The sequence below is a fragment of the Psittacula echo genome (assembly GCF_963264785.1).
Source record: "Psittacula echo genome assembly, chromosome: 4".
NCBI classification, from domain to species: Eukaryota; Metazoa; Chordata; class Aves; order Psittaciformes; family Psittacidae; genus Psittacula; species Psittacula echo.
The window spans coordinates 118,375,128-118,402,492 of NC_137738.1; the positions used below are offsets into that span (position 1 = coordinate 118,375,128).

Genomic DNA, 27,365 nt, shown 5'->3' on the forward strand with positions numbered 1-27,365 from the left:
CTTCAAAACTCAATGCAGATAAAAATTCCTTTGAGATCTTGCAGATTTGGAGTAGCTCTGCATATAATGATATCCTGTCCTCGACAGACAAAAAGCCTGCACTGTGATGCTGCAATTTAATCACAAATACAGATGATTGAGACCAGAATCTAGAGACCAGTATCTAGAAAACACCCACACACTTGTTAAATTAACAACATTTATTTCCATTAAACCAAGACAGATGTTCAAAATTAATACAAGATAAAAACTCAAGGTGGTTGGCAAGGAAAAGAATGAACATCATGTATCTTATTTTTATATGCTCAAAAATATTTCTGAATAAAACAATACTGGCACATTGAACTGGCACTTTCCCATAGAACAGAACCAGCAGAATTGTCCCTTCTCTTCTAGTCAGTAGTTCTAGGAAAACTAAACACACACACATGCAGCCTGTGACTTTCACAGCAAAGTTTACCTTGGGAATTTGGAACAACCCTCTATAAGAAGTCACAGAATGTAGCAAAACACTTATTCTACTGCATTTTCAAACCTGGTTGATTTTATAATCCTTCTTCTTTCAACAAACAAGTTTTCCAGTGGTTACTGTAAGTGCTTAAAGCTGCATTACTACTTGCAAACAGGCCTGAGGCATTAATAAAGCCTTATCTGATACAGATTAAAGCACTTCCTCAAAGTTACCACTCTTGTCCGAACTCAAAGCCATTGAAATCCAGTTTTGCCTGTTGAGTTTGCTACAGCATTGGACAAAATACACAATAAACAACATTCATTTGTAATTGTTTCAATAAAACCCTTCTACCTTGAATGCTGTATATTCAAGTATTGCTATCCTATGTCTTCTAATGCCTACTGAAAAGCCTCAATAAACAAGACAAAAAGAGCCTTAATGGAGAGAAGAGTGCATTTAAACAATGATCTCCCTCTCCTTACCCCATTCCCACCCTCCCACCCAGGATCTTGCTAACTTGATTCCAAACTCACAATTTATTGTACAGCTGTGGTCTGGAATAAGCTTTCCCTGAGCACTCTTTCTACCTGTTTCAAAAAGTCAGAATATGTTTACTTGAATTCAGCCATTTTTATTGCCATTATTGCCACTTTCTTTGCTAATATGAAGTATTTTCTAGACAAGTTATTTCATTTTGGTAGCCCTGGATTTTACACATATACAAACTTGTATTCTATTGCTCCAAATACAGGACTTGAAAGTGCATCTGACTTCTAAACAGTATTATTCAGGCAGGTTTCAGAAAGTAACTAGACCCAAAAGATCTACATGCATAAGTCTTCGTAATGATACATCTCCATTGAAATTAATAGCATATCAGGTTGGAAATTTAGAGACATGGCATCATTAAAAGAGAGAGAACTGCTTCTTATCCTAGATATAAGAAGGAAACAAAACACTGTATTGTGCAAGAGAAATTTGATATGGAGTGGGAATGAGTATTAATTTCACAAGCAAGTAAGCAAGCGTTTCACATGCGAGATGCAGTACTGCACCATCATGGCATTTCTAGAATCTTTGGAGGTCTAGTCTCTACTTGCTACCCACCTTCACACCAATGGGAGTTGCATGAGATACAGAAGGAAGCCTCAGAACTGCATGAAGATTTTGTTTAAACTACTCTAAGGTATTGTCACAGACTTTAAATGCAAATCCCCAGAGGGCTGACCTAAAACGTACCATCAAATACTACAGGATATAGATACATTAGGTAACTTGTGCTTGTGCTGCTGACTGCATTCACAATTCAGTAGTCTTGCTTTTTTCCCTTTTCAGTATTTCTAGCATACTAAAAGGCATATTTATGTCTTCCCCCATAAATAAAGTTAGTCTGATAATTTAACTTTGTAGGTTTATAAAGTATTTTCTATGCAACTTAACACAATACCCAAAAAAAAGCAATTAAATTTAAGAAATAGTATATTTACAATTAAAATAAGTACAGACCTTATTGGATTTGCATTCATGTATCACACAAAATAATTTACAAGGCTTAAAGTAATAAATAAGTCACTGGAAAGCTTTCAAGGATGGGCATTCCCCATACAGAGTGCAGTAGTTTCAGGAAGCAGTAATGAATTCTGGCTAAAAGTTGTTTCATGAGTCCTTATGTTGGGCGGCCTTGACCAAAACGGGATTTTGACCTGGATTAAGAACACATAAGAAACACATGGACATTATTACTGCTAGAACTTTAAGTTATTGTCCAGCCAGCTCTGTCTAGTACAGTATTTGAATTTACTTTCACATTAAAATATTCTCATTTTCAAAATCTGTTACTGAGAAATTAACCTTTCTGCCAGGATTCCTGTATCCACAAACTACATATTCATACAGAGGTACACGGCTGAAAGAACTGTGATGTCAAATATCTTCTTTTGAAGTCACTAATTCTACAGAAAGAAAGCCACATACATTTTTTTGACAGAAATAAGACCTGTGAGAAATTCTTTCAACATATTTGAAGCTTCCAGCCCATTCCTTAAAAGTTGGTCAGCAGCTCCACTGTAAGCTTCAGCTCAAGAGGCTCATGTGCTAGCCAAATTGTGGCCACTTCTAGGCTCCACAACTGCATGAGATGTGCCAGCTTCTCAGTATATTTTTGTTGTACCCATTTAAGGCACAGCAAACCAATAGGCAGCCATGTAGGTTTTTGGTGTTCAGAGGTTTTTTAGGTTTGTTTTTTGGAATGAGGGTAAAGAATAGGCTAAAGAATCTTGGCTAACACTTTTCCAGTTATCCATAATTCCAGTTATCCTCTTTATCAGGGACTGTAGTGATAGGACGAGGGGTAATGGGTTTAAACTGAAACAGAAGTTCAGGTTCGAGATAAGGAAGTAGTTCTTCACTGTGAGGGTGGTGGCGAAGCACTGGAACAGGATACCCAGAGAAGCTGTGGCTGCTCCATCCCTGGCAGTGCTCAAGGCCAGGCTGGACAGAGCCTTGGGTGACATGGCCTAGTGTGAGGCTTCCCTGCCCATGTCAGTGGCTATAAAACATTTCTTCCAGCATGGGTCCAGGAGTTTCACTGTCTCAGCTCTAGTTTAATTTGACAAAGGAAGCTTTCACACCATATATCTTTAACCTGCTAGAAGGGATGCTGATTCAAAAAAAGTGTATGAAACAAGACAGGTTTTTCTTTAAACACCCATCCCCAACCTGAAATCCATGTTTTGCTTTCTCCTTTTAATTAAAAATCTTACCTGGCATTCTTCTCGGCATTGCTTTGTCGTGCACTGACCTGTGCTGAGGCCTTTATCTGAGCTTCAAGTCTGGAATAAATGCCTCCTGCATACTGCAATTCACAAAAAAACCCCCAAAACAATCAAGTTTTGACACTATTCCAATGAATCAGTGATTCTTCATTAAAAACAATCACTAACATTCAGCAGAACTTGTAGCATACTTTGAGTCATTGTCACAACCCAGTACTGAAACCTTTTAAACCCATCCTGGTTTCCACACCCAGTTCTTAAAAGCAGTGAACTTTAACTATTAAACTATTTTCCCCAAAAAATATCATGCTTAGAACAAAGTGAAGATTGATAAAACTTAGTTCTGTAGCTTAAGCGTTGAATAGATATTTTTGTTAACCAAGGCTTACTTCAATTCTGTAAACACTACATTGTGACAGGACAAATCTTACTTCTTTGCTGTCTTTTGACTTGACTCGATCAAGGTCTCCCAGTCTCATTTTTATTAAGTGCCCTGTGATCTCAGACATTCTTCTCTGATCTGTCAGAAATAAGAATATTTAGAACAGAGGTTTTCCTTGCTACTGAATACAAAGTCAGAAGAATTAGAGGCACACTTCAGTGATGCTGTATTTGTAAAATTAGCTTTCTTTGCAGCTTATAGAGAAAACTTGAACAACCAGCGTCCTAGATCCTGACACATAAGGTAACTTCAACAGTGTTATTGGCAGATAGCAGAATGAGCCTGAGGCATTTCACTGAGATCAAAATCTATGGGAATGGTTTTCAAACCAGCAAAAATGAACAAGAGTCTCCTGAGAGATTAAAGTAGGTGGAACAAACTAATAGAACTCTCAATATTTTTATTCAGAAAGACTGGGAAAGAGAGAAGTGAATGTTTATCTCTGTTTATCTGCACAGACAACATGGCACAGGGATGCAGGGAATGTTATTTGCATACTTATACAGTTATCAGATGACACAACTGCAATCTCTGCAGGTTATGTGCTGATATTTCACATAAAGAACGTAAACCACAGTAACATACACTGATGATGCATATTTTCTTTTTCTCCTGCACATTTTGATCTCCTTTCCAGTATTTTCCAAGAGATTAGGCTCAAAGCTGCCCGTTTATTTTTCAATCCGTGTGCAAGACTACAATGTATAGTTTCATATGGTACCACAATTTTTTCTCATGTAAAATAGATGAGATTGCTAATAAATGCCAATCAAACACTAAAAGAACATTTCCAGTAAGAGCTCCTTGATGTATGAATGTACAGTTTGGAAGAGTCTGAGATTACTGTGTGGTTTGGCTACAGCTGGTTTGTATTAACCTGGTCAAAATCTGTTCTATTCCAAATAAGGAGCAACTATTTGTAAAAAAAGTAATAAAATATCCAAACCCCACTGCTATATCTGAGATTAAATTCAACCTAAAGGTTTCCAAGTGGCTGTATTTTAAGCAAATTAGACATTTCTTATATGAAAGAACCATTTTCTTTGCATAATATTAACTTTATGAAAGCTGAACTCATGCAAGAACAGACCATCTTCTCTTTGAGCATCTTGGTTGAATCTTAGTGACCTTGAGGCATCCCATTTGTTCTGCTGCATACTCACACTGGTTAGAAAAGAAAGATACACACCATGTTATCAGTCACACTTCACCATTAGGGATACACTTGAATATGCTTTCAAGGATTCCGAGAATTACTTACATGAATGGAGATGCATCTCGGGAATTTGACTATTGAGGAAAGAAAAGAAATGTTAATTATGTTTTAAGGTCAAGTCCAAAACTTAAGAGAAGTCCTTGTTATTCGAGACAACCTTTACAGCTGCGGTTTTACCTTGTCAGATGGCTTCTCCTTTTTCTGAACACTAGGTGAAGAAATCACTTTCTTTGGGTGCTTGTAGGACTTCTTTAACTTCTCCTTTCTCCCTGCTATTGAAAAAACATCTACTCATACCATCACAGACACTTGGAATTTCTCAACTACACAAGGATTTTTTTTTTGCCTCTCTATTCCTTTACAAACAGAGTAAATGAACAGACTATTTTCATTTTGTTGCTGTTGCAGGCAAGCTAATACACAGAGATTACTCAAATGCTTTCCTATAAGAAGCATACAGGAGCTCAAGTGCATATTTAAAATGCAGAGTGGTTACACATAACAGCACAATTTTTCTACTGTAAGGTTAAAAGTACACATAGAATCATAGAATAGTTAGGGTTGGAAAGGATCATCTAGTTCCAACCCCCCTGCCATGGGCAGGGACACACCACACTAAACCATGCCACTCAAGGCCTCATCCAACCTGGCCTTGAACACTGCCAAGGATGGAGCATTCACAACCTCCATGGGCAACTCATTCCAGTGCCTCACCATCCTAACAATAAAGAACTTCTTCCTTATATCCAATCTAAACTTCCCCTGTTTCAGTTTGAACCCATTACCCCTTGTCCTGTCACTACAGTCCATGATGAAGAGTCCATCCCCAGCATCCTTGTAGGACCCCTTCAGATACTGGAAGGCTGCTATGAGGTCTCCACGCAGTTTCTCTTCTCCAGGCTGAACAGCCCCAACTTTCTCAGCCTGTCTTCATACAGGAGGTGCTCCAGTCCCCTGATCATCCTCGTGGCCTCCTCTGGACTTGTTCCAACAGTTCCATGTCCTCTTTACGTTGAGGACACCAGAACTGCACACAATGCTCCAAGTGAGGTCTCACGAGAGCAGAGTAGAGGGGCAGGATCACCTCCTTCGACCTGCTGGTCACGCTCCTTTTGATACAGCCCAGGATACGGTTGGCTTGAAGCTACATCTTTGGATGTATTAATTCAGTTACCAAGCTGAGTGATATGAGATCGAACACGTTTAATTCAAACTACAAAAAATTTCATTCTCATTTTAAACAAACTGGTACACTCCAAACCCTTTGAGTCAAGGCCAAACAAACAAAGAACTGCCTCTGTTCAAGTGACTTATTAGTAGGGTGGAAAAGAGAAAGTAAGAGGCAAAAATGTACAATCTTTTTAGATCATAGAGAGCTTATCTTCAAAGCAGACACAGTTCTAGCCACATTCACCATTCATTCCACTATGTAACCACAATAATATTCTGCAAAAACATCGTGTAGTTATGTGAAACTTCATAAAAGCACTTGATACCGTTTCCTGCAAAATACACCCTCAATCTACTCTGAGGACATCTGGGACATGAACAGTTGCAGCCTGCCTTGTTTGCCAGTGATTTTGATGGCACTGAGCAGTGGGGTAATTTGTATCCAAACACAGAAATAATAGAAATAAAAATCAAGTAACATTTATTTTTAAAATGCCTAATGTTTAAAATCTGCTACAGAAGAATTCTGCTGCCTTGAATCCCTATCTCTAAACTTCCAGGAGGATGACTGGAGATTTGCTGTACCTGGTTTTCTGCATACTTCTTCTTCATCCCCCACTTCATCCTCAGTGACCTCTGAGCCAGTGGTGTACTCCTCTTCTTCAGATAACAATGACTGCTGTTTCTAATTGACAGGAAGAGAGGGCCACAAATTATAAGCGAGGCTTGATTCCTATTAAATGACACATTAAATCTGTCTTGAAGGAGCTGACTTCCAGCACACTTAGGTCTGAGAATGTGATTCTCAAATGCTTAGAAGGCACTTTCAAACCTTTGATCAGAATCATAGAATGGTTTGGGCTAGAAAGGACCTTAAGATCACCCAGTTCCAACCCCTTGCCATGGGCAGGGACACCCCACACTAGACCATGTCACCCAAGGCTCTGTCCAACCTGGCCTTGAACACTGCCAAGGATGGAGCATTTACCACTTCTTTGGGCAACCTCTTCCAGCTCCTCACTTTTATTTATGCTTCTTCTAAGTGGTCAAACATTGAATAAGGTGGCCCAGGGAAGCTGCACAATCTCCATCTTCAGATATTCAAGATTTGAGTGGATGTAACACTGAGAAAAGTAATACAGCTTTGAAGTTGAGTCTAACTTCAAAGCCCTACTTTGAGTTTGACGAAATACTTAAGATGACCATCAGAGATCCCTTCCAATCTGTATTATTGTATGAATCAGTGTTTAATATCCAATGCATTACTGGCTATGCTATTTCCCTAATTAACAAGAAAATTTCAGGTAGCAAATGTCTGAGCTAGCCACATAATCACAGAGCACAGGAAACTACAACCTAATGAAAGGTTCTATTGAGGTTTGCTCCATTTTGCAAACTGCCTGAAATTGCTGAGATACTCAGTAATTAAATACCACAAAGTGTGTATATCACAGTGCACTACAAATACACACAGATTATGTACACCACAGCTATCTGCATAAATGATTCATTGCACGTTGGGCTGGAGTATCTGGTTGGCCTTTTTGTGAACTCACCCTGATACCTAAAATGTCTATATTTTTCTTCTATCTCTGTACATCATCATAAACTATGGGCTCCAATATCGCAAGAGGGCACAGTGAATAGTTCCTGTCAGCATAAGATAATGAAATTATTAAGGAATGTGATGTTCACAGTGTTGGAATATACACATATCTTTTAAAGTAACTGATGATGAGTGCCTAATAATCCATGAGAAATGAAGCTTAACATGGACTGCAAGTTCAAAAAGTTTATGGAGTCCTGTCTTTAGAAGGAGAGCGGACTTACTATAGGACACCAGGAACATCAGACTGCAACACAAATCCTCAAGTGACAGAGGAAAACTGCTGCTCTCTATCATTTATATATAAAAATAGTAACTCAGATGACATCATATGGTACTGCTAGTATGACTCCCCATCCTCTGCATTTAGCTAGGCCTTCATCTCTGATAAAAGATCTTTTGCAACAAAGCAGCAGCATAAAGAGGACACGAAGCATCTCAGGCAAGCCACCAGAAACAGGCACTCAAAACCTCCGGTTTTGATGATTTACACTTGTCAGCCTAACAAACTATCAAGATCTGATGCATGCAGTGCTGGTCTATTGTTTTTTGTCATGTATTAAAACATTTTAAGGGAATTTTAAATTTCTGTTAAGCACTAAAGTAGCACTTCACACATACTTTCTACTTGGTTGTGAAAAGTGTTGCTAAAATGCAACCTCCAAATTAAAGCAGAAGAAAACATTTCCAACCCGAACCGTTCTGAGTTTATGATTTTCCAGCAAACTCACTACAAAACAAGACAAAATCCAAGCTAGTTCTCTACCAAGTGCAGAAGAGCAAATATTTAAGCTTAAGAACAAAATATTTTACTAACCAGCTGTAAAGTCCAATTCTTCAGAGAAAGAAACTGTAGTCACAGAGAGAGAAAAACACAGTAAGTTGAAGAACTCATAGTAATCTGAATAGAAGAAAGTGAGTGGAATGCTAAAAATAGGAGCGGTGTGTTACAGTACAGCAAGCTACACTTGTAACTCCCAAAATGCCTAATCCCATCTTTAACCAGGAATTTTGGTGGAATGACTAACCTCAATCAGGTTGTGAAACACTGACTGGTTAAATGCAGTGAATTCAGAGTCATGTTGTCATGTGTCAAACCTTGGCACTAGAAATATTTACAGCTTGTTTTAATCCAAAAGCAGTCCAGGGCAGGGAGGGACAGTTATGTGCCAGACTGCTATGGAGTTTAAATTTAACAGCCTTCCGCATTTGCTGCAGGAGAGCTTCAGATACTCTGAAATTCTCATGGAATCACCAGCATTGTGCTACCCTCCGGATCATTGAGCTACCATTGCTCCATGATAGGTGCAGAACTTCAAGAATTTATCTTTGCATGAAAGCTCTCTTTAAACCAGAGGTAGCGTTATAAACAGCCTCCTTAAACTTGCTTTAGAGAGTACCTCTGTTGATCTGATATACACATGTTAATGTACATGCATCATAGTTCTGGAAAGTAAAATCTTTCACGTCTTGCGGGGCAGAGAGAAACCAAATCCAAACCCAAAACACACCTTACACCCCCCAAAAAACCCCAAACAACCAAAACACAATCCAAGTTACTGTTGTTTTATTTATGGACTTGCAGGAGTCATGTGGACATCCCCAGCTACATCAGCAGACACAACAAAGGCAGCAATTATTTAAATATTGCCATGTGATGTATTTTAGAGTACAACCGAATCTTTTTTGTCAAAAGCTGTCAAATGAATTCCTCAAAGTACCCTTGTAAGAATCCTCATTACCAGAAAAAAAAGGGTAAGAAAAAACCCCCAACATTATCACTCACAGCATTGATTTCTCCAGTTTTGGGACCCCATGGCGTGTTTGGTTCTACAAGCACATCACACTCAATGCTTTTTTCATCACCGAGCCCAATCCCAGAATCACTTAAAGAGAAAGATGTGAAATCAAAATAAATCTTGCACTTTAGAATCAGTCTCTATTTACCCATCATGCATGAAGAGAGAAGACAGACCTCCAAGTTAGCCACAGAATACTTTTATAACGATCCAATTAAAATATAAAGAGAAGAGTGAATGCTTATGGAGGATCAGTAACCAAAAGCCTGCTTAACATGTAAAAGGAAAGAATGTTTGTTCTTCTCTTCCCAATTTCTAACAAAGCAATCAAAACTAAGTTACCTTCACAAAGTCCTATGTCCTGTTTTAAAATGGGAGAGAAATCAAATGTGATGTGCATGTGTTAGGTGTTGAAGGCTGTTATTTCAGTAACACAAGACAGTGTTCTTACCTATTCTCATCCTTAGTGAAAGGAACAACAATAACATCCCTATGATGAAGCAGATCGTTCAATATTTTAGTAGTCTGAGATGGCAAAGCATCCCCATCTCCATTTCCTGAAGGTAAATCAACCATGTGATCCCTCACTTTGCAGCCCTGCAATACACATAACACACATACTTGACTTAATGAGAAGAAGTGATTTCATAAGTGCAATTAAAAGAAGTTCAACTTTTTAACTCTTGTGTCCCAAGGTCCCAGCCTGCAACAATTTACAATACTTATTTTGGAGAGGATCTATTTTCATAACACACTGTTACCCCCCTCCCCTCCACACCTTATGCTCTTTTCAAAGTGAACTAGTATTGAAGTACCTTTGGGAGAGTTGTAGGATCAAATCGAAGTACTTTTTGGTTACAACAGGGATATACTCCTGTCCCAGTTGAGCCCAGAGCACTAGCTACACCTGGATAAAGAACTGATTGCGAATGGTACTGGCAATGGGAGAATTCAGTACACAGGAAAGACTATGTTAGAATAAAAAGAGAGATAAAGAGAGGTAAGATTACCTATGGAAGTCAGTTTTGCACTATAAAGAACATATACCAAGCTTTATTGCCATATATTTTCCAAACTGCTTTAGTCCTTGCCTCACCCCACAACAAGCCACCTACAAACAAGTCAAAGTGGAAAATGTACTAACTTGGTTACATCTTGAGCAAGTCAACCAATTGACAGTCCCCCACAGACGCCAGTAAACATCCCTCCAAGATTTCAATTCCTCGTGAAGGCCAATTAAATACTCATGGACTTCCCAGGTTTTGTCTCTGAAAAAGCAAGAGGTCAGGTTGCATATGGAGTTCACTCTGCTATGAACCTGCAGCAGAAAGGTGAGGTGGAGACGTAGCAGAATAACACATGTGAATAGTAACAGAAGAGTTTAGAATAGGAAGGATACAATGTGGGACAATCATCATTAAATTCAGACCCTGAAGAAGCGCCTAAATTCTTTGACAGCACCCTAAACTTACTAATAACAAAGAATTATAGCTTGATTCATCTGAAGCTCCATATACTGCAAATTTATAAATATTAAGCTTTTTGGAAATCATGAAAATCCTTAAACCAGAGGAAAACCCAATACACAGAGTAGAAGATATCAAAGTCTGCACACACAAACAAGTTCAGTCAAACTGCAGTGTTTTGTCTATAAATTATTAAATATGTTGTGCACCAGAGGCAAAGTACTGCAAATTCATTTATTTTAAAAGCCAACATAACCTGTTTCTATGCATCTGCAACACAACAGCAATTACTCAGTGAAGAATTAAAGTTTGAAAACATGAGACCAAGTCTTTTTGATAAATATATGTATTTGAGACTTCTAGTCTTAAATATATAGACTTTGTTCCTAGTGATTAAATGACACATGCTTCTTTAGAGAATATGCACTCTCACTTGTGCACATTACTTTCAGAAAGAGCAGAAACTCTTTGCCCACAGTTTTAAGCCCTGGCCTGAACTGGTTTTTATTGTATATACATCTAACCTAAACCAAGCAGTACTTCCAACTGGAAGTTAGTTCCAGGCACCACTAGAGGACCAATAAACATAAACCTATTTTTAAAATCATTAAAGATAGGCACGTATTAGCTCATAAGCCTGAATTCATTAGTGGCCAACGTCACTTCACCTAAGAAACGGTAAACGGATTCTGTGTAGAAAAGCAGTCAAAAGTACCACAAGGCAAATAATTAGAACCTAAATAATCCTCTGACTAACTTTAAACCCTGTATATTTATATGCTAGGAATTGCACAGCAGCTACATACAGCCAGCTTAACTGAAGTAATACAATTAATGACTTTTACGTGGCTAATCACCAATGATCCTGATAGGTCAGGGCAGGGCCACAAGATGTGGTTCTGTTTAGACTGGTTAGGAAGAGCTTAGTCCACACCTTGGAATTGCTGGTGGGAGGTAACACTAAATACATGTTACCTAGGGAGCTGATACTGAACTGTGCATTGATTGTTCTGAATGAAATGGATCAGATGAGAAAGGTTTCTTGTTATTGATTTCCCCTCACCCTTCCTTAAAGGCGACATGTAAGGACGGAGGGAACTGCAGCTGATCACACACTGATCTTTGTTAAGAAGAGAAGCCAGCTGTTCACAAACATGGATCAAACAAAATTGAATTAAATATTTGTGCCAAGTGAATTGGCCATACATGCAGAATAGGTCCTTGGAAGATCCTCTGACAAACACTTTAGAACTGGCAAAGTTTATTTATAGTAGTCTTCAAGCAGGCTGAGTATTTGATTTGACAGCATAAAGTCAGTCTAGAAAATACTCTCCAGCCTTTCTTTGCTGGCAGAGGTGGATCTATCATTCCATAATAAACCTTGTAGAAATGCAGCCTTTAACTTAATTTGTCTGTCATCAGTTACACATATTTTAAACCCCTTTGATGAAGGAATTAGCTGAGCATTTTCTGTTTAAGGCAGTACAACCTAAAATAGCCCTCCCAGTAATCATGGCTGTAGTTTCTCCACTTCCATTCTATCTGTGACTTCCTTTTGTAATGTATCTGGTAATTCCTAAACACACAGTATTTTGTAAAGTCACACAAAATCATAGAGTTGAAGAAACATGTTTTTTCAACATACATATATTCACTACCTTATATGAACATAGACAATATTCCCGTGTTGATCTATGTTGATTTTTCCCGGTACACAAGGAATTCTTCTTTCAGTTTCTTTAGTTAGCAGCTTTTTACATAAACAACACCTAGATTATAAAAAACAGAAGTTAAGTGCTGGAGTAAGAGGAGGACTTCAAAACACAGGGACTGCCCTTGCAACTGAAGTAGCAAGCTAAAAAGGCCTTACCTGTACAGTGTTGCTGCATTGCCTCGAGAATCTGGATTTACATACTCCGGATCAAAAAGCCTCTCAATCTTCTTGCAGAAAAGTTTACTATTAATGACAGTAACACAGCTTACCCATTAGGAAAACACTGAAAATTGTCTTATGTAGAGTGAGACTAACAAATACGTTCTGATGATAAGCAAAGTCACCATATTTCTCTCAGAATAATAAGGTCTTTTAATACAATTTTCCTTTAAACTAGTCTGTGTGGATAACTGATTCCTGACCTGTCATCTCTTATTTTCACACAGATGTGAAGAATAAGATCCCTTAATTTTTTTCCTTTTATTATGTTGTGTGCCAATATAAACTGCCAGCTTTTACTTTGACTAAAAGACCTTTTATTAATGTTTCTGTGAAATTACACTTAACTTTAATGCTAAAAATTATAATGTCTTTATCCCTGCTGATTAAAATCCTTTCTTACTTTCACCTTGCTTGTCTGTCAGTCTGCACTACAAGAATTGGCCCTTACCTTGATACTAAGCTGGAGCCCTTACATATGAAATAGTACACCATCACAACTACTCAGCCTTCCAGCCACCCTAAATTCTAAGTCTAAACATCGGACTTCACAGGATCCTGAAGCCAAACCATTCTCTCCAAATTAGGAGCATGTCATCCCATTGAGAGTTCCTTATCCTAATCCTGGCTCCCAGGCAAGAGTTCATGAATAATTTGTCCAAGCCACACTCCTAGTGTGGCCTTTCCTTTTGCTCATGTCCCATAAAAAGTCCTTTCCTTTTGCTCATAATTTTAATATACAGTTACAAAGTCACTTCACATTATTCTGTGTATTACAGGGAAAATGTTACCTCTTAAATTTGTCTCTTTTGTCCTTCAGCTCTTCCACTTCACTGTGCGTGAAGAGATCAGCAATGTGTGTAACAAGATTAGCATTGATACAATTCATGTTGCATGGTGTGGCTACAATAGCATTCATATTTTTGTGACAATAATGAATACATTTTTCTACCTAGGAAAAATGGAAACATTAAAACTAATGTTAAAGAATTCCAGACAAAGCTCTCCCAGAAGGATTTACCAATTGCTTCAAGACCTTTAGTTTATACAGTGTGGTGCTTTGGAAAACTATTTTGGTTCAACTTAAACATAAGTCTCAGATTTGTCTAAAGGAGACTCTGAATTAACAGGACTCTGAGTTAGTTTAAATTCTTCTCCAAAAGGTTTTTACAGCCCAAAACACAACTCAACAAATGTTTCATCCTCAAGTGGTACTTTCCAGCGTCTTGCAAAAAGAGAACCACAGCACACATCATACGTAGTATCGCCTGTATCTCAGCTATACTTACTGTGTATTTAATTGTGGTTCATCCCAGTGAGAAAACTGTTGATGAACATTTTAACAAGCCAGTCAGCAGATATTACTTGTACAGAGCTAGAGAACTAGGTCCTAAAAGGCAGACATGTCTTCAGTGTAAAAAGGATATAAATCAAAGGTATTCATTGATTTAACAATCTTTTTTTGATAGAACGTATCAGGAGTCGGATACTGATGTGACTTTAGATCAGTCATCGAAAAGCAAATCCAAGACCCACTATCACATTTGGATATAACATACAGTGTAAGTCTTTTTGCATTGAGAATCTGCAAGTATCAGACTGCTGCACTCAACAAGAAAGGTGGTAGAAAAATCTCAAAATGTTCTCATTGCATCAACTCTTTCTGTAACAGCCAAAGCAAAAGAAACAAGTTCTTCAGACACCTCTTAATTAACTGTGCCCTTATGGCAGAGAATCTTTCTTAATACTTACTAATGAATCCATCTTCAGAAACTCAGAAGAAATAAGAATTGAGATGACATTTGATGGTTCTAAAAGGCAACAAAAAAAAGGGGGTCTTTACATTAGTTCTTTTGATAATTTCGCATCACATCCCTCCCTCTGCATATTCAGTACCTGCTTTAAGTATTATTTTACTGATCAATCTGTCATTGCCAATATATAGAGGATTTTCTATCTTAAGAAACATAGTTTTGGTTTATCAGTTAGGTGGCCAGAGTACACCTACAGCAAATTGGAATTTATAAAAACTGTAAAAGGTGGTTTCATAAGTATATAGTGACTAAATAATTACACTATTAGACTACCTTCCATCTACAGCCATCATACCCAGCTAAGATTTTGCTTAACATGCCTTTTGCATTGCAAGTCATAACTCTATTCCCTTGTTTGTTTGTATGCTTAAAAAATAGTAGCAAAGGGTCCTAAAAAGATTTAAAACTTGCTTCAAATTCATAAAGGCGAAAGTCCTACCATCGTATCAGACTGCATTGAAATTTTAGACGATATTGCAATTGTATCAATGGGGAGCAGCAGGGAAACAAAACCAAACCCAACCATCACCAGTATTTTAAAACTGCTCTTCTGTTGTTGTTCAGAAGAGGTCTAAAGAAGCTTAATTAAAACCCTCACATCCCAAAACATATTAGACCTTTTTCACTGCTACAACTATCAGGATATTTCCTCAGAACTACCAGTGATGACAAGTTGGAGACATCAGCTATTATGACCAGAGGATTGCTGTTGCAACACTTCCCTAACAAAGGACAAGCTTCAGTGCAACAGTCAGAAACAATAGGCTGGGGCTGAACTGTACAAAACCCATTAATTTTCCATGATCTACACACTTTGTTTTACCTAAAGCAGGCATTTCATTAGCTTCAGAATCCTTAGTGTTCCTTTTAACGTATCTCATCAACCAGTCAAAGATGTGAACGTCACAATGCACTGAAATGTCCACCTCTTCCCAGCGCTGGGCATCCACAGACAGATATTCAGCAAAGTATTTCATTTCTGAAATCAAAAGGTCACGAGGACACACAAAATCTTCTTTGAGGTTTTTTGCTTCATCGCACACATGGATCACCATATTTGGCCTCAAAAAGAAAACAAACCACAAACCAAATTAGGACCATTAGCCAATTAGACCACCAAAACCCATCAACAAAGATCTCATCTCCAAATCTGTATCACACACTGCAACACTGATGTCACTAACAGGTTTTTTTTTAACAGAAGGAAAACAAATTACAGTTATTAACTATTAACACAAAATATTGACAGGAGCTTTGTCTGATGGCATTGTCAGGTGAAAAACACAGATGCATATCATTCGACACATAATCAGTGATTTAATTGTTAAGGGACCAGAGAAGGCAAATTTCCAGCTTCAAGCCCCAGTTTTGTCACCAGTTTGTTATGGGATACTACCTGAATTACATGGAGAATTTATTTGTTCCACTTTTTTAATTTTCCTGTGAAAAAAAGGCAGATATATATGCCTAAGTTACTGAGGTACCAAGGACAATAACAGCATACAACAGCAATTCTCATCTGCGGCAATTAAAACTGTTTTATTGTATATTGAAATGTCTATTTCTTACAAAAAGGTCAAAGCTAGAATCTGTAAATGCTGTCTCTAGAGGAAGATGGTTACCATTAGGTTTCAAGCACACACTTTATTCTATGTGTACTTGTATAATATGGAAAACAGGAATCTGATAGTATGAAAAACGGTGATGCTCATCACTGCTATTTGAATTCATAGGAAAATTTTTTATTTGCACTTTTCATTTTCAGCTTTCTTTTCCTGCTTTTACATGGGACAAATCCATGTTCAAAGAACACTTTTTTTAATTAAAATGTTATTGAGCATCAATCGTGTTTCATTTCTTTTTTAAATCAGGTTATGTTTCCCATTCTCGCAACAGCAGTGATCAATCACTCACAGGAACATTCTGGACAGATTTATAAATGAGTTCTCCCTATTGCACATAAGTAATTCCCAAACCAACCCCCAGTATTTCTACAGCAATGCAAGGTTCCAAGATGTCTTACAGTGTTTATTAGGATGTTCCCAGCTGTTTTTTTCTGGTAGTAGAAAAGTATGAGCAATTTAGATTATCTTTCTGTCAATTCTATGACCCCCTAGATAAACACACATATCTTACCCCTGACTTTCGTCAGTGCTTTCTCCACCTTTCTGCGCAGGACCTTTCTCAGATTCTGATGAACAACTCCTTGTGGAGGTTGTGCTGGGCCTTCCTTAAATGTAAGGGGAAAAGGCGCATTAGAACAAAAATGCCTGACCTTTTTTAATCCATCATCTTGGAAACGCCAACTGAAGTGCAGCTTTCATGGTGGAGCAATGCTAGACAACTAACAACAAATCTGCTACCATAGAGGCTACTAAGCTAACCCAAATTCCTGTTCTGAATGCCATGCACTGGGAACTCAGACCAGCTGCATCGCCAGGTTGCCCAGACACTTGGCTGCAAACCTAGATTGGTTCTGTCTCAATACAGAGCAGTAAGATTCACAGAGTCTTCAGAATTTCCTTCCAGGAATGCAATCCATTCCTTTAGCTCTCCTTCTCTGCTTTGTGGGATGTGGGTCTTAAGACTCTGTCACATCAAAACTGCTGTTTACAGGAAGCTTTGCCACAAGGATATAACAACTTGAGACTAACTCTGCTTTTTATCCATAGTGTTAGGTTTGGAAATCAGTTGCTTCCAGACAGAAGCCTCTCAAGATGTGTTTTTGCCAAGTTTCTCAAACATGTGGCTTAAAGCAGAGTATATAGAACAATGCTCAAAGAAAGCAGACCATGGAATTTGTCTCGTCCTAGACTTGTAACTTATTCTAGGAATAAAGGTCAGCTGCGCTTTAGTTCAAACAGGTTATCTTTGCAAATGCAGTACAAGCAATACAACCCGGACACAAAACCCAGTGAAGCCCAGGAGATCCAGTTATCAAACCCAGTGAGTTCTGAGTCGAGGGTTAAGACAACCCCAACAGACATTTGAATAACTTTTCCAAGAGTAATGGATCACTGCAATCTGAAACATCAATAACCTTGCTTATAAAACAGAAAGATCATTATCTGCTTTAAATAAAGGGCACGTGTTGTCTTCCATGATGAAAACATGCAAGGTCATGATTTTCCATGATTACTCTCTACTCTCAGATTTGTAGGGAAAAAAGTTCCAGAAGCATCTTCTCCCTCTAGTGTAATGTACAAGGTTGTACTCTTCAGAAGAGGACTAAGACAGACCTCTTCATCTTGTGGCTAAATAACTGTACCAGACTGATACCAAAAATGATCTAGAAGCTGTGTACAGTTCAGAACACAGTAATTATGCCCCTCAGGAAAGCAAAGCTATCACACTAGAAGCAGAAGAAACAAAACTGTCTCCAAAGATATAGACTAAGGCATTGTAGATTTAAGCCTTAGTAAGGCCACAATAGCAGTAACACAGTTAATAAGGGGGATAGATCTACTAGAGGGACCCTAGAAAAACCTCGGAAGGGGCTGGGTCAGACATAGCCTTCAAGGCAGTCATTTCACTGCAGGCAGATGACCCCTGCTAGCATTAAGATAGCCACAGTCAGAGATCTAAGCCAGATTTTGAATGTGAAATAAGGTGAGTACTTAAAAGGAAGGTGGAAAAATGTATGAGAGAGTTCTGTCTGCAAACATTAAGGAGCTTACCTTGAACATATTGAAGTTATTTATTAAAGAAATATCTGAAGGGGGCCTACAAGGATGCTGGGGAGGGACTCTTCATCAGGGACTGTAGTGATAGGACAAGGGGTAACGGGTTCAAACTTACACAGGGGAAGTTTAGATTGGATCTAAGGAAGAAATTCTTTACTGAGAGGGTGGTGAGGCACTGGAATGGGTTGCCTAGGGAGGCTGTGAATGCTCCATCCTTGGCGGTGTTCAAGGCCATGTTGGATGAGGCCTTGGGTGATATGGTTTAGTGTGAGGTGTCCCTGCCCATGGCAGGGGGTTGGAACTGGATGATCTCAAGGTCCTTTCCAACCCTAACTATTCTATGATTCTACGATTCTTAAACAATGCTGACAAGAGTATGCAGCACAGCCAAATTAACAGGGATGTCTGAACTTCATCATACATTTCTTCCTATCATTTTTTGTTTCTTCCCCCCAGAGAATATAGATTGACTTCTGGAATTAGGAATAAACACTTTGGGTAAAAGGCTATCCCATACACTTGTTTACTGCCATAATATGCATTCAGAGGTACTTAACAGCAGTTTGCCATATAATTAACAAGTAATAAATGAGCTTTTGTAAGTCCACCAAACCCAGAATCCAGCTCAAAATTCATTTGATCTGATTCCTTTTTCTTGCTGTTACTCATGTGTAGAAACAAACCCAAATGGGCCCAAATTTCTTGATCCTAACAATAAGCAGATGTGAATAAATCCACTATGAAGTAACTAAACATAAAAAACATTTACAAATAGGCTTTTCTCAAAACCCCAATTCTGAAAGATACAAGTACCTCACAAATATTAAGGTGAGTCCACTCAAGCCTGTGAGAAAAAGATTAATTACCCTAATTTCGTATCAACAAATTACATACAAACAGGTAAAATAATTTATCTAAAAAGCTACAAAGAAAACAGAAAAAAATGTTAGGCCAGGATCTTGTAATAGGAAACATTAGGGTACTTGGATGCATTAATACTTACTGTATGTATTACATTGTTACAGAGAAAACATGCACTAATTGTCTATGACAACTCAATTAGAGTTCTATGAGCAGAGTTAGCTTGTTAACTGCCCACTGGGAAGCTACTAATCTTTTAAGTAGCCACCCATGGGTGCAAGAGGCATTTATTTCACATCATGCACGTAACAAGGACATAATTGAAAGCTGATTGGAAGCATTTTCAGTCTAGATACTCCATATAGAGTTTTCAAACATCATCTCTTGATCAGAGTTATTGAAAACATTTTCTTTGTTCTCCAGCAAAGGTCAAACAGCTGGGTTTCTTCTGCAAAGAGAACAGTTACTAGGAAGCTGCAGCACTGTGAAGAACATTGAAACAGAACTCTTTGTTTAAACACTTCACTGTCATTTTAATTTTGAACACAGAAATTGCTTACTCATTAATGAAGCAAATTTCTCATGCAACACGTTTATCAAGTCCCACAAGGCATTGAAAACATCTCACTCTACAATGAAAAATCAGAGAATAACTATGACACAGCAAATTACAACTGCTTACAGGAGAAGTACTTCAGGAAATGTTAACATTTAATTGTGCTGCGATTGGAATACAGCTGTTAGGGCTGGCCCTCTTCTGCCAAATTATTACTGGAACAGATAATTGACTAAGGCATATTATATGTCATTGCAAGACTGTCTTGCAGCAAAACGTAGCTACTCTACGTTCTCCTATGTAGTCATCTTGTCACCGAGCCACATGGCAAACACAGAGCTTTCAGCTGGGAGAGAAGGGTCAGACCTCAAGGGATCACCTTCTCAGCTTTCTGCAGATTTTCTACACAACTTTCTGGTTATTTTAATAACACAGCTCAATGTGATTGCAAATAGCTGTAAGTTTAGCAGTACAATACTGGGGTACAAAACAGGAAAGTAATTCCCTTCCCCACCAAAATACTAAACCAGAGGATTCAGTGTTAGGATTTATGCCTTTGGGAAGGACAAACTCTTAAAATGGCCAAACACTGATTTTTAACCTAAAGTAACTGAAAGTGACCTCATGTATGCATTATATTTATACTTGACTTCTTCAGAGACCAATAACTGCTATTCCTGGGTGGACTTACCACTCAGGACACAAAAGCATGCACATACTGATTATAATCAAAGCCAATATAGTTCAGAATGACTGAAAACATACCAGTTATAGTAATGGAATCCTGCCCAATAGCAGGCTCCTGAAACTCTGTCTGTGTATCGAGCAAGGAGGACTTGATGTATGTAGCTAAAGTTTCCACAGGACTCTCACCAGCAGCCATCAGGGGATTAAACTGGTTGTCAACAGGTGAACTTCCACTGCTTTTTAGTTCATCAAACCTTTTTGCACACTGTCACAAGATTAAATGATAGGACAATGAAGCAGTAGCTTTCAGTACATTTTTAATAACTATAATTTGATACAAATATTGTATTTCATGTCTTCTGCATGTGAACAGTTACTGATATTAAACTTTCAATGCTTCCTATTTTGTTAGTGGTATCAGGAAAGTACAAAAATATACACTAGAATAAGTAATATTTACCATAATTAAATACACTAACAGAAAGAAGAAAAAATAAGATAGAGCCTTTTTCAATCTGTACTACCTTAAACCCTGTGAGTTTAAGCCTGATCTGTAAAGGGGAAAGTCATGGGGAGAGTTTCAATTCTCATTTTGCAACTAGTTCTTTTACCATAAACATTGTCAAATATTATTAAAAGTAGTCAAAGTAATTGGTTCATAATTATTATTCTTTTACTTTCTGACCTGCACTCTGATTTGGACAAAAGGAACTGGTGATTTCCACTGCACTTCTATTAACTTCCCATTCCTTGTGTTGATGAACTAGAGAGTCTTTCAATTTTGTACATTTGAACTCATACAATGACAGTCACGTCTTTGGTTCAGCAGAATCCTACACACAGGTAATTTGCACATACAAGTAAATCTACTTAATTCCATAGGCAACCTTCTTGTGACTCAGCTCATCAGGCTCCATTCAAGCAGCAGTTTTATGTAGTTATTTTGAATTGAGCTAACTGACATTGCTGAATCCCACCTGCCCCTTTGGGAGAGGTACACACAGTGACATCCTCCTGATACTAATGTAGTGTCTCAGATTCGTTACCATGCCAGTCTTCTATATATAGCAGGTACAAAAGCACAGGTATACATTTACTTAATTGCCTTAAACAGAGACTCCACATATGAGAGACACTTTGTTCTTTTAAAAGAGTAATCAGACATGTACTAAGCAATCACATTATCTTAATTAATATGAGCAGAGAACTCACCAATATTTTTAGAGGTATTTATTTGCTTAATGTGCACAGTATTGTCTGCAAATTGAAAGGTAAATAGTAGAGATCCCCCTTTCAGGAGCTTTGCCAAGCAGCTGAAAGCCCTGTAACATTCCACAATGTTACATTTCTACTCCCAATCATTCCCACTTTCATGTTCTAAATACGAGGTTACACTGATGCCCAATAGCAATGTTATAAATGTGAGCTGACACATTTGATTATGTTTGCAAGAAAGTAAAGATCACTGGCTTCTTTGCTTCCAGCTTTGCTGAATCACAAGGGCAAAAGACATTTTCCTCTTACCTTACAACCCCTCAGAAATGAAAAACTAAAAATCATTATTAAAAGTTATCAAGTAAGCATTTCACCACAAAATTCAGCAATCCAGAAAGATTAAGTACATGGAAGTACTAACCCTAGTTAACCTACAGTTAATTCCAACTCTATTCCAACCAAAGAAAGAAAACTGCACAACTTGGGGGACCAAGCAAGAGACAACTGCACTTTTAGCTACTTAATGGAGATCTGTAAGTCATGTTTCCGCAGGATTGTAATGACAAGCATAGAAAGTTATCAGGTTTGCTAGTAAGTATACTACAACCTACATGAGGTTAGTGAGTACTGCCATCCTTCCCATGAAAATCCTATGACATCTGAAGTACGTTAGCATAACTACTTTCTAATTCCACTTTTCAATTAATATTTTCCAGTAATTTTTGTTCTTACTCTACATGAGTCCTAATGAAATACAATGCAGAACATGTTTAACTTCACTGTTCAGGTTCTGAATTCTTTTATGAGTAACTTCACCTCTTTGGATGTATATCCTGGAACTAGCCTTGCCACACTGTCCCAGTTGATAGGCTGTGGAACACCAATGAGGGAACACAGGATCATGTCCAGCACCATTTGATTGTTGTCATATGGAAAGTTGTTGTTTTCAGAAAATCCATGACTCATTTTTGGCTACGTAAGCCTAGAAGAGAAAAATGTTATTAGCAAGTCTGTCTGCATGCTTTACTAAAGCTTCATCTATATTTACTGCAGCACTCCATAAATAAGTATAGGAAAATTTCACCACAGCATTACAGTCAAGTAGTAATGCTTCATTTGACAGCATTTATGTACTCATATCTGCATCCTCAGAACCCTGGGGATGTGCACAACATAAAACCAACTTAACAGCAGCAGGCGTTACCCATCACCGTTCCTTTGTGCTGTTTGTTTCCAGGAGGGATTCACATCACTGAGCCCTCCGATATAAAAAAAGGCCTCCCATAATCTCAGAATAAACAGCCAAACAGCCTAAGCTACAGGGGCATATTTATTAAGGTCTCTTCCAACCCAAACCATTCTAGGATTCTAGGATTTTAATTCACATTTACTTACATTCAAATACACTTGTCTGTCCCCACAAACTTTCTAGTGCTCAACTCTGGTCTCCTCTTGCTCTGCCTATTTGTTTTGCAATCCAGACTTCCATTATAAAGAGCCAACCCAGCTAAGGGCCATCAATACTACTTTGGAGCCAGGAAACCCAGCACTCGGTGTCTTTCAGCTCTCCTCCTAAAGACATGACTTTTGAGCTGTCCTAAGGCGCTCAGAACTCCTGATTAGCTGGGATTATCAGGGCAAAACCCCTTATTCTTTCAACTTCAAGTTCAACATCAGAGCAAATCATGTAAGGACAGAAGTGAGCACCTTAAAGAAAAAGGTTAAAGAACCTGCAGCTCTCTTAATTTTAGAAAAGTGAAGGTTTGGTTTGGTTTTTTTTTTCCAAAATTGATTTAATGTATAGCACCATGGAACACAGTAAAGGTTCACAGCCAAACAGCTTAGTAAGGTCTTGCCTTTGGAAATCACCTTGAACCTTTTCTAAAGTGCCTTGAACAAAGCACCTGGGGAAAAAAAGCCTAGAACCCACCAAGACAATTCTTAGTTTCCATGTATTCATGAGATTAAAAGCAGAAAAAAAAGCCACAAATAAAACACAGAAGACAAGTCCAATACAAAATGTCACACCATTTTAGCAATTCTAAATGAAACCTATTACACAGCATTCAAAACAGCCAGTTTTAAAGGACAAAGGTCCTTCACAGACAATACAAGCCCAAATTTCTGGCTAAGATAGATGCCACTATGAGGTAAAGGCAGATCAGTCCCTGACCCCTCAATCCTCACCCTGACTGTACTTATCAAGTGGTGTCACTGTGGTAATACTATAGTGGAGACATCTCACTGTTCGCGCACAGACAGATGTCAGCATTGATTATATCTGAGCACTGAACATCTACCATAACCACTGCTATGAAAAGAAAGAACTGGGCCAGAACAGGTCAGCACCAGTGGCAAACCTGAGTGGTTATAAAACACGAAGCTGGCTTCTTGGGCTACCTCATAGGTAAGTAGCAGCTGGTTTAAAACTATGTTTGAGTGAGTTAAGTAAATGGAGGAGTATCAGAATCCCCTGGTCTTGCACCATAAAATGCACTTAAACAAAGCGAAATTACCAGTATTGTCAATATTCCATACATCACCATTTTAAGGACTAGTTCTACAGTAATATTATACTAAGTAATCAAAGAAAGAAAGAAAAGCAGTTACTTTGGGATAAAGACTATAATTCCAAGGGAGATTTTTTGCTGTGAGTTGTCACAAACACATCAGCACCGTGGAGCATGAAGCAACCCAACCATGAAGGGATGACAGGTACTCTAAAATGTAATGACACATTCAGAGAGGGTGAAACCTTTGTCTCAAATATTATTTGCTTATTCTGTGCACTAAAATACAGTTCTACGTATGCTTATTGCTGCAAAGATAAATGAAGGGCACTCCTCTTTGTGGCTTTTCACATGATATTTAACATTTGCCTTTTTTGTCCTTTAGAAAACCCTGTCAGAACTATAAAGACACACAGAGGATTCAGCCCCATGCAAGAATGGTGCACCCCATCAGAAGAGCAACATAAAGCCTTTAATAAATCATATTGTTAAGAGACAGAAGCAACTTGTACAGATTCTCTCCAGTTTGTTACTGTAAGGAAAGCTCAGGTTAGCCCTTTCCTCGGCTATGGAAACTGGACAGAAAAAAGTTACTTAATTCTGAATAACTCCTTTGAGAGGCACGATATAGGGATACATGACAATAGGCATTTTTATTAATACTTAAAATCCTGAATTAAGTGCCATAGAAGATTCTCAACACCTTAACACCTCATGAAACTGATGTGATTTAAATGAAGCGTTAATTCATTATGCAGGAAGTTGGTTTACATTACGGAAACACGCCGCCTCACACGACACTGATTTATTTCTTCATTTAAAGCGAAGAAACAGCCTGAAAATGAGGAACTGCCATCCCTTTGCAGGTGCATAACCTGCAGGAAGGTGAAGATGGTGGGATGGGCACGAGGTTTTATGCAGAACCCTTAAATGCAAGGAAGTGATGGTGCAGAATGAGGTGGGGGAGAGGAACAGCACCAACTTTGTAGTTTCCCACATACAAGTCAAACTAAACGTCAAAATGAGGTATTTCAGTAAAACAAATTGAACAATCAGCCCAGTTTGGGGGTAAGACCCTACAAGTGCAAGCAGCCCCCTCATGCAACCCCGTCCCGGCAGGAGCCGCTCTCAGCCATAGCGACCCCGTCTGCCGCCCCAAGAGAGAGCCCCCCGCAGCTGCCGGGCACCCGCCCCGGTCAGCGGCACCGAGGGGCCGGGGAGCAGAGGGGACACCCAGCACAGCGCTCCGCGGCTGCAGGAAGCTCTCCCGCTTCCCCCGGGCAGGGGTTACCTGGCGGGCTCCCAGGCGAGGGACACACCGGTGGAGCAGGCAGCGGCTCCTCCTCACGGCGTGACGGCCGCCGGGGCAGGCAGCGGGACGGGACAAGCGCCACGCCAGGCGCCCGGCGGAGCGGAGCGCTGCCGCTCCCGCTGAGGGACCCCGGCGGAGCCCGCCCGGGTCTCCTCAGCGCGGCGGGAGCCCTGGGCCCGGCCGCCCCGTCCCTACCTGCCGTGCCCGGAACGCGGCAGCCGGACGCCCTCTCACACACACACCGCCACCGCCCAGCACCACCCTCCCGGGGAGCGCTGTGAGGGGAGCGGCAGCCGCCAATCAGCGCGGGGCGAGTGCCGAGACCCCGCCCCCTCCCGCCGCGGAGAGCCAATGGGAAGGCCGGAAGGGCAGGGGGGGAATGCGGGCGCCCGCGCTGTGGTGCGGCGGCGGCCCCGCCTTGTCGCAGTGCAGCGGCGGCGCCGCGCCCCCTCCCGGCGTCCGGTAACCTAGCAACGCCCCGCGCGGGGCCCTCCCCGCCTCCGCGTGATGTAACGTGACGTCAGGCTGCGCCTCCGCGACGTCACCGTGCGGTGACGTAAACGAGCCTCCGCCTGTGCTCCAGTCTCCACTGACGGGACGTGGGGAGGCATAAGGAACAAGAATGCGTCTCAAGATATAAGCACATCAAATAAATTAAGCAAAGATGCGCAGCTTTAATTTAAGCTTTCCCAAGGTTTTCAGCTGATCTAAACACCTGAAACAATAAAAGCAGTAACTGAATATCCAGCTTGGAGAGGATACACAACAGCCTGGCACCAGGAGCTGTCCCTCTCAAACCAGCCGCAGTTATTCCACCAAGGAATCCCTCCTCTTTCAGCTGTTGTTGGTCTGTTTACTACTCCTTCTCTGCTGCTGCATGGAAGCTTCCCAAACATTTTAAACTTTGATCCCTGCTAAGGACCAGCTTAGACGCCCTGTTTCTTGTGCAACATATAACAATCCTCTACCCCATTCTTCTTGCTGCCTCTGGCTAAATCCCACTGCATCACACTAGATAACTTAATCACAGAATGGTTTGGGTTGGAAGGGACCTCGAAGCTCATCCAGCTCCAACCCCTGCCACGGGCAGGGACACCTTCCACTGGAGCAGCTTGCTCCAAGCCCCTGTGTCCAACCCGGCCTTGAGCACTGCCAGGGATGGGGCAGCCACGGCTTCTCTGGGCACCCTGTGCCAGCGCCTCAGCACCCTCACAGGGAAGAGCTTCTGCCTTATATCTAATCTAAATCTCCCCTCTGTTGGGTTAAAGTCATTCCCCCTTGTCCTGTCACTACAGTCCCTGATGAAGAGTCCCTCCCCAACATCATTGTAGGCCCCTTCAGATATTGGAAGCTGCTATGAGATCTCCACACTGCTTCTCTTCTCCAGGCTGAACAGCCTGCTCCCCCTTTATATTTCAGCAGCAGTCACTGAGATCATCACAGCTACATGGATATTAACCATTTTCTTCCAAAAAAAGCCCACCCTAAACTCTGGAGTAACACAATGAGAACCCAACAAAAAAAAAAGCACAGAAAAGTTGAGCAAAAGGATTGCACCAACCTAGATATGGGCATGAAATCTCAATCCTGTAAGTCAGTACAAAAGCTTTGTTTGGGTGCCAGCTAAAATAGAACACACCCCTGATTTCATACTTTCCCACTGCAATCCCCAGACTATGCTACAGCTGATTATTATGACATTAAGTTATTACACCATGAAGCTTGATGGTATGACAGAGAACTGGCACCAATGTTTAACTAACATTAACATAATTATTACTAACATAACTGTGCTGTTAGGCAGAAATTCAGTCCCTCCCTTTTCAATTTTTAAATAAGAAAAATACCAATAGCAGTATTTGAGAAA

At 39.7% G+C, this 27,365-nt stretch overlaps 1 protein-coding gene across 5 annotated transcripts; it reads right to left on the reverse strand.

The window, feature by feature from the left end:
- Positions 1-1,012: 1,012 nt before the first annotated feature.
- SANBR (SANT and BTB domain regulator of CSR) lies at positions 1,013-22,642 on the reverse strand (the record flags this gene model as incomplete). Of its 5 annotated transcripts, none has more annotated exons than XM_080615421.1 (20): positions 1,013-2,157; positions 3,217-3,308; positions 3,660-3,748; positions 4,761-4,834; positions 4,932-4,960; positions 5,064-5,158; positions 6,642-6,741; positions 8,480-8,512; positions 9,449-9,548; positions 9,913-10,058; positions 10,277-10,429; positions 10,606-10,729; positions 12,586-12,696; positions 12,798-12,884; positions 13,652-13,812; positions 14,613-14,671; positions 15,498-15,736; positions 16,811-16,904; positions 20,540-20,726; positions 22,493-22,642. In XM_080615421.1, the coding sequence occupies 20 exons, from the start codon at positions 22,640-22,642 to the stop codon at positions 2,121-2,123; spliced, it is 2,160 nt and encodes a 719-aa protein (XP_080471547.1). In that variant the 3' UTR covers positions 1,013-2,120. The 5 variants fall into 5 exon arrangements, with proteins under 5 accessions (XP_080471547.1, XP_080471551.1, XP_080471548.1 ...); XM_080615425.1 differs by lacking the exon at positions 22,493-22,642 and adding an exon at positions 16,071-16,114 and having other exon boundaries at positions 20,540-20,550; XM_080615422.1 differs by lacking the exon at positions 10,277-10,429.
- Positions 22,643-27,365: the final 4,723 nt, after the last annotated feature.